The 14,612-nt window shown below is 36.8% G+C and overlaps 1 protein-coding gene across 1 annotated transcript in view; it reads right to left on the bottom strand.

The window, feature by feature from the left end:
* Nucleotides 1-14,612, bottom strand: part of HECW1 (HECT, C2 and WW domain containing E3 ubiquitin protein ligase 1) — a 303,928-nt gene that overhangs the window by 253,416 nt on the left and 35,900 nt on the right. The window contains exons 5-7 of the mRNA XM_037035393.1: nucleotides 12,400-13,695; nucleotides 7,147-7,248; nucleotides 1,580-1,730 (exon numbers count right to left, since the gene is read on the bottom strand). Of these exons, the coding sequence (XP_036891288.1) occupies nucleotides 1,580-1,730; nucleotides 7,147-7,248; nucleotides 12,400-13,695 (1,549 nt within the window). The remainder of the gene's footprint in view (nucleotides 1-1,579; nucleotides 1,731-7,146; nucleotides 7,249-12,399; nucleotides 13,696-14,612) is intronic.

The raw sequence follows: 14,612 nt of genomic DNA, 5'->3' as shown, positions 1-14,612 counted from the left end.
GCTTGATGGCCATTCTGATCCACGTGAAGTGATATCTCATTGTGGTTTTAATTTGCATCTCTCTGATGGCTAGTGTTGCTGAGCCTCCTTTCATATGTCTCTGGGCCCTCTGTATGTCTTCCTTGGAGAGTGTCTGTTCAGGTCCTTTGACAATCTAATTAAAAATTCTCTCCCTATATTTTAGACTGCTAAACAACTTTAGCTTATCTGTTCTGGCAAGACACTTAAAGGCTATGTCTGCCTGTGGGTTCTCAACAAGGTCTCTATGTAAAATGAGCTTGCTGTGTTCTCTACTTTTTAGTTACAGGAGTTTTGTTGCAAACACCATGAATGGACTCTCCCATGGACTTTTGATAGCCCAGTTTTATTAGATATGAATGCATCAGAAGTTGCCCCACGTAATAATACCCTCTCTTGTGGAAATGATTATAAAGAAATATCTTGCCAATGAAAATTCTTTCATAATTCTCATTAATGACTTAAATACTAACTAGTGATGGGGAGCAATGTAAGCAAATGTCTTCCAAATGCTCAAGCAATAGAATAACCTTGGAGATTTTCACTTACAGCATGCTACTCTGTGTAGAATGGTAATAAGGGCTTAATTTTTTATCTCTGTGTATCTTTAATGGGACTAAATTGTCCACTTTTTTATGGCCAATACAATTAATTTTCAAAGAACATTTGAAATCAATAGGGTGTTCACCCAAACCCAGTTCTTTAGTCTCATTAATCCTTCACAACCTTTTCTTTATTTCATACTAATAAGATGACATGTGGGTATAATTGAAGTTGAGCCTCCATTTTGTATTCCTGATTACTAAAATTACCCCAAAGCCACCATCTTGGCCTTAAAGAAAAAAATGTGTGACATGATAGGTTAATTTTGATTGCAGGTTATAAAGAAAAAGGATATATTTAAAAGCTCATTACTAAGGGTCTAGTTTTTACACAAAATAATTCTAAAATGTTTTAAAGTACATTTTCTAAGATGAAATCTTTGTAAGAAGTAGTATTCCTGAATATATAGCAATTATGAGACAAGAGTAGATATGAGTACAGTGATATAAGAGATGGTTTCTCTTAGGGAAGTGTTTAGAATTCTATAAAACTTATCCTTGGAATTTTTACAACTGTTGAAATTCCAGAACTTTTTGAGAATCTTAGAACAGATATGGATCAGTCTGAAAGAAGAAGAAGTGCCCCCATGGATAATTCAGCATAGAGTTTCTGAAGGGTACATGTAAAACTGACACCCCCAGTGAATATCTAGGGTGGGGTCAGGTAGGGAGCCTCCATGCTACGCCTCTTGATTAAGAACACCTGTTTTCAAGGTTGGGCCATCAAGAAGTTTAGAGGATTCCCTGTATTTAATTGACACTCAGGTTATCTCATCTCCTGACACCAAGTTACAAACATAGTTTTTTAAGTATCTACTATAAATGGATTTCTTAAGATATAAAATTAATCTCTGACCTCCTCATATAATGAGCAGAAAAGTATAGCATGGGATTTTTCTTTAGCTATCATTCTCCTTTCATTCTGGTTTATAGGGGCTTTCTGCATGCTGATCACCAACCGCTTGTTGAGTTGCTCCATCTGCTGAATGGACCCTGATCTCTGCATCCCATCATGGGTGGCTGCTGCGGTTGGACGCTGCCAGGTAGTTGTGCGGTTCACATGATCCACATAAAAGACCCGCCCATGGCTGTCAATGCGAGCTTCCCAGTCTAGCGTGTAATGGAAAGGCAAAAATAAGTAAATAAATAAGGGACAAACTGTTGATCCATGTGAAACAGATACCACCTCCAGGTCTTCCACAGGTGGAACTCACTATTGGCTATTTGATGAAGGTGAACACTGCCCCAGAACCTCCTATGACTTCTGAGGCATAGATCTGGAATTGACATTCCAGAAAAGAACATACTAGTTGCGTATTCTCTGCTGAGCTGCTTTTATTATTTTTTAAAGATATAATTAATTTACTTATTTTAGAGAGAAAGGAAGGGAAGAAGAGAGAGAGAGCCTCTCACACAACCCAAACAGGGGACACGGCCCACAACCCAGGCATGTGCCCTGACTAGAAATTGAACTGGTGACCTTTTGGTTCACATGCCAGCACTCAACTCACTGACCCACAACAGCCAGGACTCTGCTGAGCCACTTTAAACAGTAATTATAGTTCCTTACATACAATCTATGTCAAGTTCCAGTAATTTCAAAAGAATATCTAATGTTTATTTTATTTCTTTCTTTAAAATTTTTTATCCTGTCAATCTTCTTGGCTACTCATATGGCAGCTGAAAGATTGTAGTTATAACCATTTTTAACTACAGTTCTAAAATACTACACATCCAACTTTAGATGCTCTCCATCTAATATTTAGAAAATTTCATTAATTGCTATTCCCTTTGAAAGGGATTTGATACCTAGGGTTTCAAACCATTCTTTTGATAACTTGTAATTTCACAGTGTATATTTGACCCACTGTGGCTGCCAAATATCTCTTGACCAAAACCAAACCAAACCAAATCAGTAACAACTATTAAAAAGCACCAAGCTTTTAAGTACCTCTTTGTTGATAGCCATCCCAAACAGTAGAGGGAACCCAAGATAAGGATAATTTCCTTTACTCCTCAAATTTAAACAACAACCCAACTCTAAAAGGTAGAATTATAGTTATATACTGCATAATTCATGTAGGTGCTAGGTAGGGTAGTGTGGATGAAAAATTGCTCAAAACTGAAAGAACTGGCAGTAATATTTAAACATCTTAGCTTAACATTGAAAATCAGTATCTGTTGCACCAAAATAGGCAAAGCTTTTACAGTCCACATGTAATGATGTGACAGAAAATTACGCTGAAAAATTAAAGAAGAAAAAGAACAAAATTATGCAAATGAAGGAAAACATTCAGCCTTTTAAATGAGGAAAACTATAGATTTGGGGAGTAGATCAGATATTAATGAAAAAACGTTATTCAGGTAATGATACAACAATACTCATTTTTTAAATGGAAAACTTGACATAGTATATTTATTACTATGGCATATATCTGACATTCAATTGAGTAATTACAAAAAATGCCCCTCTCCCCAAAAACCCACAAAATACCAGAAAACATCAAATTTAACATATGACAAATTGAAGAAAAATGTAGTGATATTGCACAAATAAATTCTAGGGGGTTTTGATTAAAATTAACTTCTAGATTATCCACTTACCAACTGGTAGTTTTAAATGTTAATAGGTAATTAAGGTTGAACCAAAATTTTAAAAATTTCACTGATTCCCAAATGAGTAACAGTTTGACACCTTTTCCCCCCTTGAATTCAACATGACTGTTAATCATTGAAGAGTATTCTGTACCCTGGACAGTGTAGCTAAGTGGGTGGAGTGCCTGCATGCAAACCAAAGATTGGCCGTTTTGATTCCCTCGAACTGGACATATGCCTGGGCTGCCGGCCAGGTCCCCCATAGGGGGTATGTGAGAGGCAACAACACACTGATGTTTCTCTCCCACTCTTTCTCTCTCCTTCACCCTCTGTCTAAAATAAAAAAATATATAATCTTTTAAAAAATATTTTGTTATTCAATTCAATTGAGTAAACTTCACTACAAACTAGAAATTATGTCAGGTCCTGAGGGCACTCTACTCAGCACACATCCCTGCCCTCCAGACACTCACAGTAAAGAAAGGATTACTTCAGAGACAAAATTCCAGTCTCATAAATTCTCTAAGGGAAAAAAAGAGAATTATGCAACAATAATAATAACTTCTCTCTGAGTGTTTCAATATTTCCAGGTCACTAATAAAAAAAGAATAAAAGCCAGAGAAATTTGTCAATGCGTTATATATGTGGAATGCATACTTTTATAAAGATATAAAAAAGTAACAGTTAAGTAGAAATAGATATTAAAGCATGTGTTATAGGTTGACTTGTTAAGAATTAACTTTCACATATTTTAAAAACCATACCGTGTAAAGAAAAAACTTTCCAAATGGAACTTCAGGCCTCAGCATGCCTAACATCTTGGCATTGTGTTTCCTAAGCACCCCCTGAAAATGGTACCTTAATGAGGCTAGGACAAGTTAGAATAATTTATTTCCATCAATTAATTTTTAACTGAAGGACATACTATATACTAAATTATATATTTTCCATGAAGTTGAAGAACAATGTAGAGTGTAATAAAGTGTCATCTTTAGTTATGATACTAATACAAGTAAAACTACATATTTTTGTATTTTAACAACTTTAATACCATGTTTGTAGTCTCAACTATTGAACTTCAATCACACATTCAATTGCCTTTTTGACATCACTGCCTGAATGACATCTTAAATATAACATGATCAAAACCAATCTTCAGAGCTTTCCTACCCAAACCTATTCTATCTGCAACCTTCCCTTCCTATCTCAATTTAAAGCAACTCCATCCTTCCAGGTAAAAATTCTTGAAAACAGTCTTGACTATTGTGTTTCTCCCACATGTCACATCTAATTGGTCAGCAAATTTACCCATAAAATACATATTCAGAATCTGACCACAGCTCACTACATCCACGGCACCCCTGTGGCTCAAGCCACCCTTATTTTTTACCTAGGTCACTGCAATAAACTTTTAATGGGTCTCATGTTTCTATCTTTCCTTCTTACAATTTAATCCCAACTCAGTAGCCACAGAAAGCCTTTTAAAACCTTAGACATGCTACTTCTTTGTTCAAAACCCCACAACGTTCCCTTTCATCCAGAGTAAAAGCCAAATCCCTTAAGTGGTCTAAAAGGCCCTATAATTCAAGGGTGTCCAACCTTTGGGCATCTCTGGGTAACACTGGAAGAAGAAGAGTTGTTGTCTTGCATCACACACTAAATACATTGTGACATGTAATCACAAAAAATTCATAATGTTTTAAGTAAATTTATGATTTTGTGTTGGTCTTCACTTATAGCCATTCTGGGCCACCTGCAGCCTGCAGGTCATGGGTTGGACACCCCTGCATGTGATCTGGGTCCCAATATTTCCTCAGTGTCATCACCTACTACAAAGACACTTGACTCCTTATTATTCCTTAAACCCACTAGGCAAGTTGTTTTCTTTTTTCAGAAAACTCTCACCAATATCTACAGGGGTAACTCTTTTGCCTCCTCTAAGTCTAGTGTCAAAGGTTACATTCTCAATGAAGCTTACCTGACCACACTATTTAACATGGCAAACCAGCCAACAACACAAACTCCAGATGCCCTTACCTGCTCTGCTTTTGTTGTTTGATAGCACTTATTACCATCTAACATGTTATATTATTTCCTCACAACTTTAATATTTATCATATGTCTCTACCAGACTGAATTGTAAATTCCATGAGTGCAGAGACCTTTGTTTTGTACCTCACAGAAAGTAATAATTCCATAAATAGTTGTTGAATGAGTAACTACTGGTAATGAAATCATCCATGTACTATTTGAGATTATCTGAGTAAATTTAGTTGTTAGGCTTCACTACAAACTTTTGTAATATTTTTCATTGTTACATGGACAGAAAATCAAAACTTATCTGGAGAATTTTGTTTTCATTATTTAAAGCTGTTTATAACATAATTATTTAAATTAGACTTATATACTCAATTTTTCATAGTATCTGTATGTATAAGTAGTTATTACTTTTGCATAGATTAAAAGTCAATTCATGAACACATGCATTGATTGAGTTATTTGTTGTAGGTAAAGTATTCTTTTTCTGGAAAAAACATTATAGATATTTTTCAAATAAGTGTTAATTAGGAAGTATCTATAGTAGCATTAAAGTTTACTATTCATTTGTGGAATACCCATAAATCAATGCATAAATAAAGAACTCAGATGTCAAAAGTTAAAGGATTTAATGTTTGGCTTGTCCCCCCACCCCCAAAATATGATGTTCTTTTAAATGTATACAGATTGAAATAAATAAACACATATATTTATATATATTCATATATAAATAAATATTATTGTCTATAAATATTAAATATATATTATACATTCAATATATTATTATATAGTATATATTATAATGAATTATATATATTTGATAAATATTTATATATATTAAATATACTCTATTTACATATGCAGATTGAACATATTTATTGATTTTTCACCTAAAATTACAACTTACTGGAAGAAAATAGGCATAAGTAAAAATGATATTGCATTAGAAAGAATGAGTAAATTAAAATTAAGCATTTTTCCTTTTGAAAACTGTTACCACTTGATGTAAGCATAGGCTAAATATAAAAAATATTGATTCTTAGGATCTTGAAAAGACCTTGCAGTTATGGAATTTATCTAATCTTAAAAGTTATGTTTGCTTGAAAAACAAGGCTAAGCCATAACAGAGATGTTACAGAAGTCATGAACATATGCAATGCTAAATGGGGTGTCAGTTCCTTCTTATAAATTTATTATAATGGCATATTATAAGATTAAGAATAGAATGAAATCTAGAACTATTTAGTCCAAACTTGCATTTTAGTAAATGAAGATACTGAAGTTTTACTTAACAAATAAGAAAACTGAGTCTATAAGAGAATAAGTCGTTTTCCCAGCTTCAAATGACTAGTTGGATAATTATTACTTACATATTACAGTTACCAGGAGAAAATGATAAAGATGTATTTTTCTTAAAAAACCTAAGAACTACAGAAGAATCTTGAGGCTGTCACCTATTGATACAAGTTATAGCAAGGAAAATGCAAGTTCCTGGGTCCTGGTGGATTGAAATGTTTTATTATATGGAGATGCTTGTGACATAACAGGTCCCAATAAGAACAATAGAATCATCCAGTCTTGAATTCAAAGCTTTTAAATATAAAATAGTACAATTTGAAACTTAAGAGATATGCACAGTTTGCAAGGACCAGCCAGTTTTATAAAGAAATGTTCTCCCTTTCAGAAGTCGAGGAGCACTGAAAATGCTAGGTTATCTTTTCAAGATCACATGCTGAAACCATTAGTTGAAAAAATCCAAACAATTTGTATAGTAGGTGCTATACTGGTTTTTGATAACAGTGTAACAGAGTTTGGATGTTTACATATGAATCCATGCTGACCTATTTAGAATTGATAGAAAGAGTTAAGACAGAGTTTAAAAACTAAAGCTTACTTGGTGGAAGAGGCTCATCGATTGTTGGGTAGTGATGATGTTCAGGCCTCAAGGAAGGAAGCTGGCTTACTGGCTGGGAATTATGGAGTATAGCACATTCACCTAAGGACAAGACAGTCAAGACATTCAAATTCATTCATTGTTATGGTAGAATGTTCCCAAAAAGCATGTTTTTTAAAACAAACTACTATAGAAAAAAAGCCCAAAGAAGAGGCAATTTATTTTTGTGTCAGTTTACTATATTCCCAGTTATTCATGAGAGAGGCAACAGAGTTAATTACTTTTTTTAAACCTCAAAGAAAAGAGCCAAGCACTTCATGACTATATATCGCAAAGACCAATATATAGGGCTGGGGTCTGAGTATGTAACCATCTGAATTATCTTGATGGAAAGGTACATCAGAAAGGGACACAGAGGAAAATTAGCAGAGCCTGACTTTAGCCTAGAAAAGAGACAGGCCTGTTTGAGGGAAGTGCAGCGTACCTAAGGTTCCATGAAAGCTCAGTGGTCTTGTGCAAAAATTATTGCTCCTTGTTTGAATGGGTTTTGTCAGAGGGCTGTCAAAAGTTTGTTTTTCATATTTTGTTTTGAAATGAACTCATAAGTGGTGACTTTCCAAGATGGGGTTAAGGAATTAGTGTGTCAAGATGGTGAATTCCTTTAGTATAGAAGCTAATGGTTTGGGTGGCAGAGCCAAGGAGCTAGGGGATTTTGTGATTGTTCCAGATTATTTTGAAAAAGAACCAGACAAGCCAGAGTGCTCTAGAAAGAGGAAAGGACAAAAGACAATGAAAGTAGATAGAAGTCAGGAAAACTGAGACAGGAAAAATTGAAACACTGAAGAGGAATAAAAGGAAGAAGGACAATAAATTTTGGAAATAATCATAGCCTCTCAATACATGCCCTGATTATTATTATAGGCATATCTAAAAATAGTGTCAGTCAGACTTATAATGAACTGAATGGTTTTCTAGAATGGCGTTCCTATTTTACAAAATCCTCAGGTCCTAGTAATGCTGTGTGTAGAGTGGCTATGTGGAAAGGAGGCTGACAGCAATTGCAAAAGTAATTGTTCTTGATCATTGGAGAGCTACGGGGGCCCAGACCAGGACACAGCTTGCATTCAGACTGGTGTCTCCCCTCCCCCTACCTCACATGATCCTGGCTTTATTACAATAACCCTTATTGGCCAAACATGAAGGTCAGGCCTTCTCCTTCTGCCCTTAGTGGCTAATGCAAGTGGCGAGTGTTATGTTATTTCTTGAGTCAAAAAGGAGAGTAACTATAAAAAACAACAGGTAAGATCTTTGTGGGATCTCAAAGTGCAAATATTTTACAGAATGTCCATACATGGACAAAATGATTATTTCTTTGAATTCTACATTCAAAGAACTGATTAAAATAAAATAATTAAGAAGGGCATTAGATAACTTTAATTTAGTAGTTTAATTCCTAGAACTAACAGGATAATAAAAATAGAGAAGTATGCAGGAACACAGAGTCCTTCTAAATTTAAATATATTTCACGATTTTTTTGCAAAAAGTCTGGTATATTACTCAACTCCTTGGAGTCCTCTGAAACTTTAAGGAAAGCCAAGGAAGATGTCCCTCATGTCAGTTCACAGCTCCATGGGAACTGACTCTTATTTCTAAGATGGGCTCTTGTCTGTCTTTATATGTGCTTAATGTCAGAAAACTAAAATCAATGGTACACTTGTTATTTCATCAGCTGCTGTGTTTTTTAGTTTCTTGGGGAAAAAAACAGCAAACTTACCTGTTGTAATTAATTCAGTCAACCAGGTTAATAACTCATTCAAGCTCGCAGGTGTTAATGGAGTTGATCCCACCTTCTGAATCCCAAGCAAATTCAATCACATTACTGACACAGCTCAGCCAACTGAATGAATGGAGCAGAATCAAGAGATTCTGTTCTCCAAGAAGCTTCATCTCCATACAACTACATCAAACACAAAGCAAGTGTTCGGATCTTCTACTTCCAAGAAGGAAACATATTCCACTTGAAAATTTAGTCTCATTGTTTATCTGTCTGAATGAACCCTCATTTGAGAAGCCAAAGGCCTCACATGTATCCTCATTTAGTCCTTCTAATAACACTTTGAGGTAGACTCTACATTTACACAAGCTTTACAAATACACATGGAGTAGTTACATAACTTGGCTAAGGTATAATGGCTATGAAGTGGTGGGACTAAATATAATAAACCCAGGCTCCAGGGCCTAAGCTCATAATCACATTATGTTGCTCTTTTAACATTACCTTAAAGTTTAAAACTAAATTATTTTGTGTTTGAGGTTAAAAAAGAGGGTTTTTTTTAAAGATTTGATTTATTTATCTTTAGAGAGGAAGGGAAGGAGAGAAATTCAATGTATGGTTGCCTCTCGTGAGTCCCCTGCTGGGAACTGGCCTGCAACCCAGGCATGTGCCCTGACTGGGAATCGAACTGCGATCGTGTGGTTTGCAGGCCCGCGCTCAATCCACTGAGCTACATCAGCCAGGAAAAGGTTTTTATAGAGAGCAAAGAAACAAAAAGTAAATAAAGAATACATTCTCCATAAATTGCTATAGACTCATTTTCCTGGGCCTATGTACAGTCAGCTAACCTTGGCTAAAGTAGTGGGAAAATTTTCAATCTTAGATGTCATAGCAAGAGGCAATAGTGATTCTAATGAGAGAAGAGAGGCCACGTGCATATATTAGATGGATTGTGTGGAAGCCCTGTTTTCTTTCGGTATGTATCAATGAGGAGACAGATCCACGATGCTGAGACCTTTAACTCAGGACTCCTACTGAGGGAGGAAAGACTGGCTGCAAAAAGTCACATGCCAACATATGTGCAGCTCTGATGAGAACACCAGTTCCTCTCAGGAATCTTCATAGTGACCTTAGTGATCATCATAGTGAAGTGTTGGCGTGTTTCTTAACATTTTTTGAGTATACATTTTGCAGAATTTAGGAATTTAGACTTTTTTTAGAAGTTGCACTGCAAGACTTCTGCTATGGCACTGAAACACTTTTCTGTCCTTTCTGTTAGGGACAGTTTTTCCCCTGCTGGACAAGGATGTGGACAGTGCTTTTTTGTTTGTTTTCACTTTTCTAAAACATGCTTTTACATAATTGTAACTGGCCTAAGTTTCAATTAACTGTGTGTGGATTGTCTCTCAACAAGGTGGACAAAATATACCCCATAGGCTACAATGCCTGATAAACTATGAATCCAGGCTTACTTTTGTATGGCTCCTAGTTAAGAATGATTACCTTTTTAAATATAAAACTGTTAGAAAGAATAGCTTTTGATGTGGACAGTTACTTGGTTTTGACTCTTCACTCACAAAGCCTAAAATATTTACCATCTGGCCCTTCACAGAAAATGCTTTCTGACCTCTAAAATACCCCTGCCTGCTCCTAGTTGTGTTTTTTTATGTGTTTGTCCCCAAATCTCCTTATATTGTAATTATTTTCAGTTTTGTTGTCATTATTGAGTATCTCCTCTACACTATCTGATACTGATCTATCCTCCTGTGCCTAGCATTTACCACTGGGCTCAGAACAAGAAGACACTCAAAACATTCTTGCTAAAGGAAGTAATTGACTATCATGGGTGCCTTTCATATTGTATGCCACTGTGGTGTATTGCGTGCAACTATGGTTTTCTTCCCTGTGTTTCTCTTTCTTTACCAAATTCTTGCATTTTCTCTTATCACATATGCCATGTTCTCTCTTTTTCTTTCTCTGGAATATAGAATTGGGCTTTGTTGAATACTTAAAATTATTTTCTGTGTGCTCAGTTTAGTTTCTGCAAAAATTTGTTGGTGCTAGGCATTTGTTTAGGTGCTGAGAATTCAAACATAAAGAAGATATAATGATGGTCCTTCATGAGTTTATAGTCTAAAGATAACACCACTGCTTTCTGCTTCAAGGCTAATTTAAATAGCAAAATAGCAGAATCTATATTTTTCTCTTTTATTTTATTTTTTCCAGGTTCAATGCATGCTTTATTATTTATTTAGTAGATACCAACTTTGTCTCCCCACCTTCCTACGTTTGGAATTCCATCTTGTTTTTATGCTGAGTGGCAAAACAATGACAAATGTAACAAGAATAAGCTACTCCATGAAGAAAAATAATCTATCAGCTTACTTTCTTTTAGCGGGCAAAATATAAATATATGTACCCTAGTGTGTTCAATAGTTTAGTCACTAATAAATTCAAATGGGATCCTGAAGAATGTAGGCAAACCCAGGGTGAAGTAAAGATGAGCTGTTATGCTGTGCAACTGTTTAAGTGTTCCTGGGCTGCATTTCTTGGTCACTAAATGAATCTTGACATGGGGGAAGATTTCAGTTTAAATCTTTCTCTTTTAAAGCAACTGGATTATTTTATATTGTTATGTGACTTAAATTATTTCCCCATATGTCATTGTCACTAATCTGGAAGATACTTGCTAATTCTAGAAAGAGAAATGCAAATTAACTTCACATATGATTCCAAGGCATGACTAAGAAGGGCCTATTTTGGTTGAAATATAGAACCCATTGCAAAACTAGGGGTGGCAGCTTTGGAATTAGAATATTACTTGAAACAGAGATTTATACACTCATGTTATGCTTCCTTTCCATTTGTCAAAATAGCCAAAATAAAAAGAAAGAAAACAAAAACTAAACATAAAAACACCAAGAAAAAAAACAAAAACAGCAATAACCAAAATTAAGATGAAATAATGACAAATATATGTAGGTTATACCTATCTACATGTGCACAGGCTAGTTAAATTCTAAAACAGAAATAAAATCAATGTTTTTCAACTTATATTAACATTTATCGCTAATCTTTGATAAGTTTGGGAAGTCGGCAGAGACTTCCACATTATCCACCTAATAATTTGATGATCATTTATGCTATCATTTGATACTAGCCTTAATGCTCTGGTCACTGTCAAGACAGAAGAATATTATGTACACTAGCCATAGTGATTAATTGAAACAGAGAAGCACATGTGTAAGTGTACATTCACATGTGTGCACTGTTAATTGTTGGTGTACATCTGAGAGTTTGTGGGGTGTGAACTCTTCATAGTCACAAATACTCACACACACATATACAACAGGCATACACATTGCTGCAGCAACCTCATTTGGGATGGATCCTCTCACTCTTCTTTTTAACCCATGTTGGTTAGACCTCTGTCCCCCTGGTGGTCCTATTCTCATTCTCATCAGATTTGACATCTAACCTTCTCTCTGATTGCTTGGGCCTGCCACAGGGCACTCCAAACCATCAAGGGTTCTTGCCACACTCCTGGCAGAGGCGGTTGTCTGTTCCTGCCAGGGCCCAATGGCATCCACAGGTTCTAGGTCCAGCTCTGGGCTCGGCACTGAGTCTGATACTGACTCGAATGCACTGCTCTCCTCCTCATCATCCTGTGAGGAGAAGACAGTGCTCTCAGAGATCTTGGCACTGTCCAAAGAGGAGAAGCGGGTGTGGCTGGTGAACCTGCTACCATTATAGCAGGAGCCACTGTAGCAAGAGCTGCTATAGCAAGAAGTGCTGTAACATGAGGAGCTGTAGCAGGAGGGACTACAACAGGATGTATCACAGCCTTCTAAGCTGTGGTCACCACCCTGCCTGGGGCTGGAGTCACTCTCATTCCCTGTGCTGGGGACTGAGCTGTTGGCCAAGCCAGAAAGGCCCAGGTGCATTGTGCCTAGATTAGCCCCCTCATGGTTCTCAAAACCCTCTCCTAGAGCTGGCAGCTCAGCAGCTATCCTGTCCCCCTCACTGAGTCCATCCTTCTCCAAGGTGTTCTTGAGAGTGGACTCTTCCTTAGTGCCCTCATCCTCCTGGGGGCTGTCATCCTGGGTCAAGGGCATGCTGTGCAATAAGGTGTGGATGTGGATGTAGTGTGTCCGTGGGGTTTCAGGGTCACGGCAGGCTGATGCGATCACTGTCTCCAGCTCGGACACAGGCAAGCAACATGGCCTGTTCTTTGTCTTCATTGAGGCCGGAAGCTGCAGCCTGTCCTCCAGCTGTCTCAGAGCAGATATGTCTCCCCCTACTTCTTCTTTCATCTGTATCTTTTCCTCCTTCTGCCCTTCAGTCTTGGTCTGTGCCACAGGATCCCCAGTGCTGTCTAGGGCTTCATCATCTTGCAGCAGCCCTGGTGGGTGTGCCTCCCCTCCCAGGCCCAGCCCCATGGCCAGCTCTTCTGCACTCAGGGTGGGCCCAGTATCCTCTTGCTCTGGGCCCAGAAGCTCCTGAGCCCTGTCAGGTCCCATGGAGACTGTGCCGTGGTCTTCTCCTGCGTCGGTGGTACCTGCCACTTCCTCCACTGGCTTGGCAAGCTCCAGGCTCCCATTCTCTGTAGTAGCCAAGGTGCTGTTCTCCCTTAGCTTCTCTGACTTGTAACTTCTGGAGGTCTCTGCTGCATCCTGTAGAGGCTCCTCATGGCTGCTTGCCACCAGGTTGTTCATGGGGCTGTTCTGAATTTCTGCTGACTCAGCTTCAGTATTCAGGGAAATCTCTTCATCATCTGTGGGCAAGAGGAACATGTCATTCTTTCCACAAGAGTGCATTTTGGTTTTAGTGTACACTGTCAGACATGGACATGAAAGACATCGTAAGGGATTTTTATTTTAAGATATTGGACATAGGGGTTGGTAGCTTTTGTCATTGTGCAGTGCTCAGCTGAAATATCTTGTAAGAATGTTTTCTTTCTAGAACAACTAATCCTAAAATTTATATGAACCATAAAATACCACAGATAATCAAAACAATCTTGAAAAAGATCAAAGTGAGATATATCACATCTCTGATTTCAAATTATACTACAAAGCTACAAAAATCAGAACAGTATGGTAATGGCACAAAACTAGACACATAGACCAATGGAATAGAATAGAGAGCTCAGAGATAAATCCTCACTTATATGGTATTAATCTATGACAATAGAGGCAATAATATACAATACAGTAAAGATAGTCTCTTTGATAAGTGGTGCTAGGAAAACCAGACAGATACATGCACAAAAGGAAACTAGACCACTTTCTAACATTATATACAAAAATAAACTCAAAATGGATTAAAGACTTAAATGTGAGATCTGAAACCATAAAATTCCAAGAAGAAAATATAAGCAATAAACTCTTTGACATTGCTCATAGCAATATCTTTTGAGATGTCTCCTTTGGCAAGGACAAAAAAAAAACAAAAATAAACATGAGACTACATCAAACTAAAAAGTTTTTGCATAACAAAGGAAACCACCATCAACATGGACAAACTGGAGAAGATATTTACAAATGATATATCTGATAAGGGGTTAATATCTCAAATATATAAGGAACTCATACAACTTAATATTTTTTAAAAGCACTTCAGTTAAAAAATGGGCAGAGAATCTGAATAGACATTTTTCCAAAGAGGACATACAGATAGCCAAAAGACATG

This window comes from Sturnira hondurensis, unplaced genomic scaffold, assembly GCF_014824575.4.
Source record: "Sturnira hondurensis isolate 20B ecotype Veracruz unplaced genomic scaffold, ASM1482457v3 Scaffold0022305, whole genome shotgun sequence".
In the NCBI taxonomy this organism is placed as follows: domain Eukaryota; kingdom Metazoa; phylum Chordata; class Mammalia; order Chiroptera; family Phyllostomidae; genus Sturnira; species Sturnira hondurensis.
The sequence above is the reverse complement of the archived record's forward strand: the minus strand, read 5'-3'. Positions and strand labels throughout refer to the sequence as shown.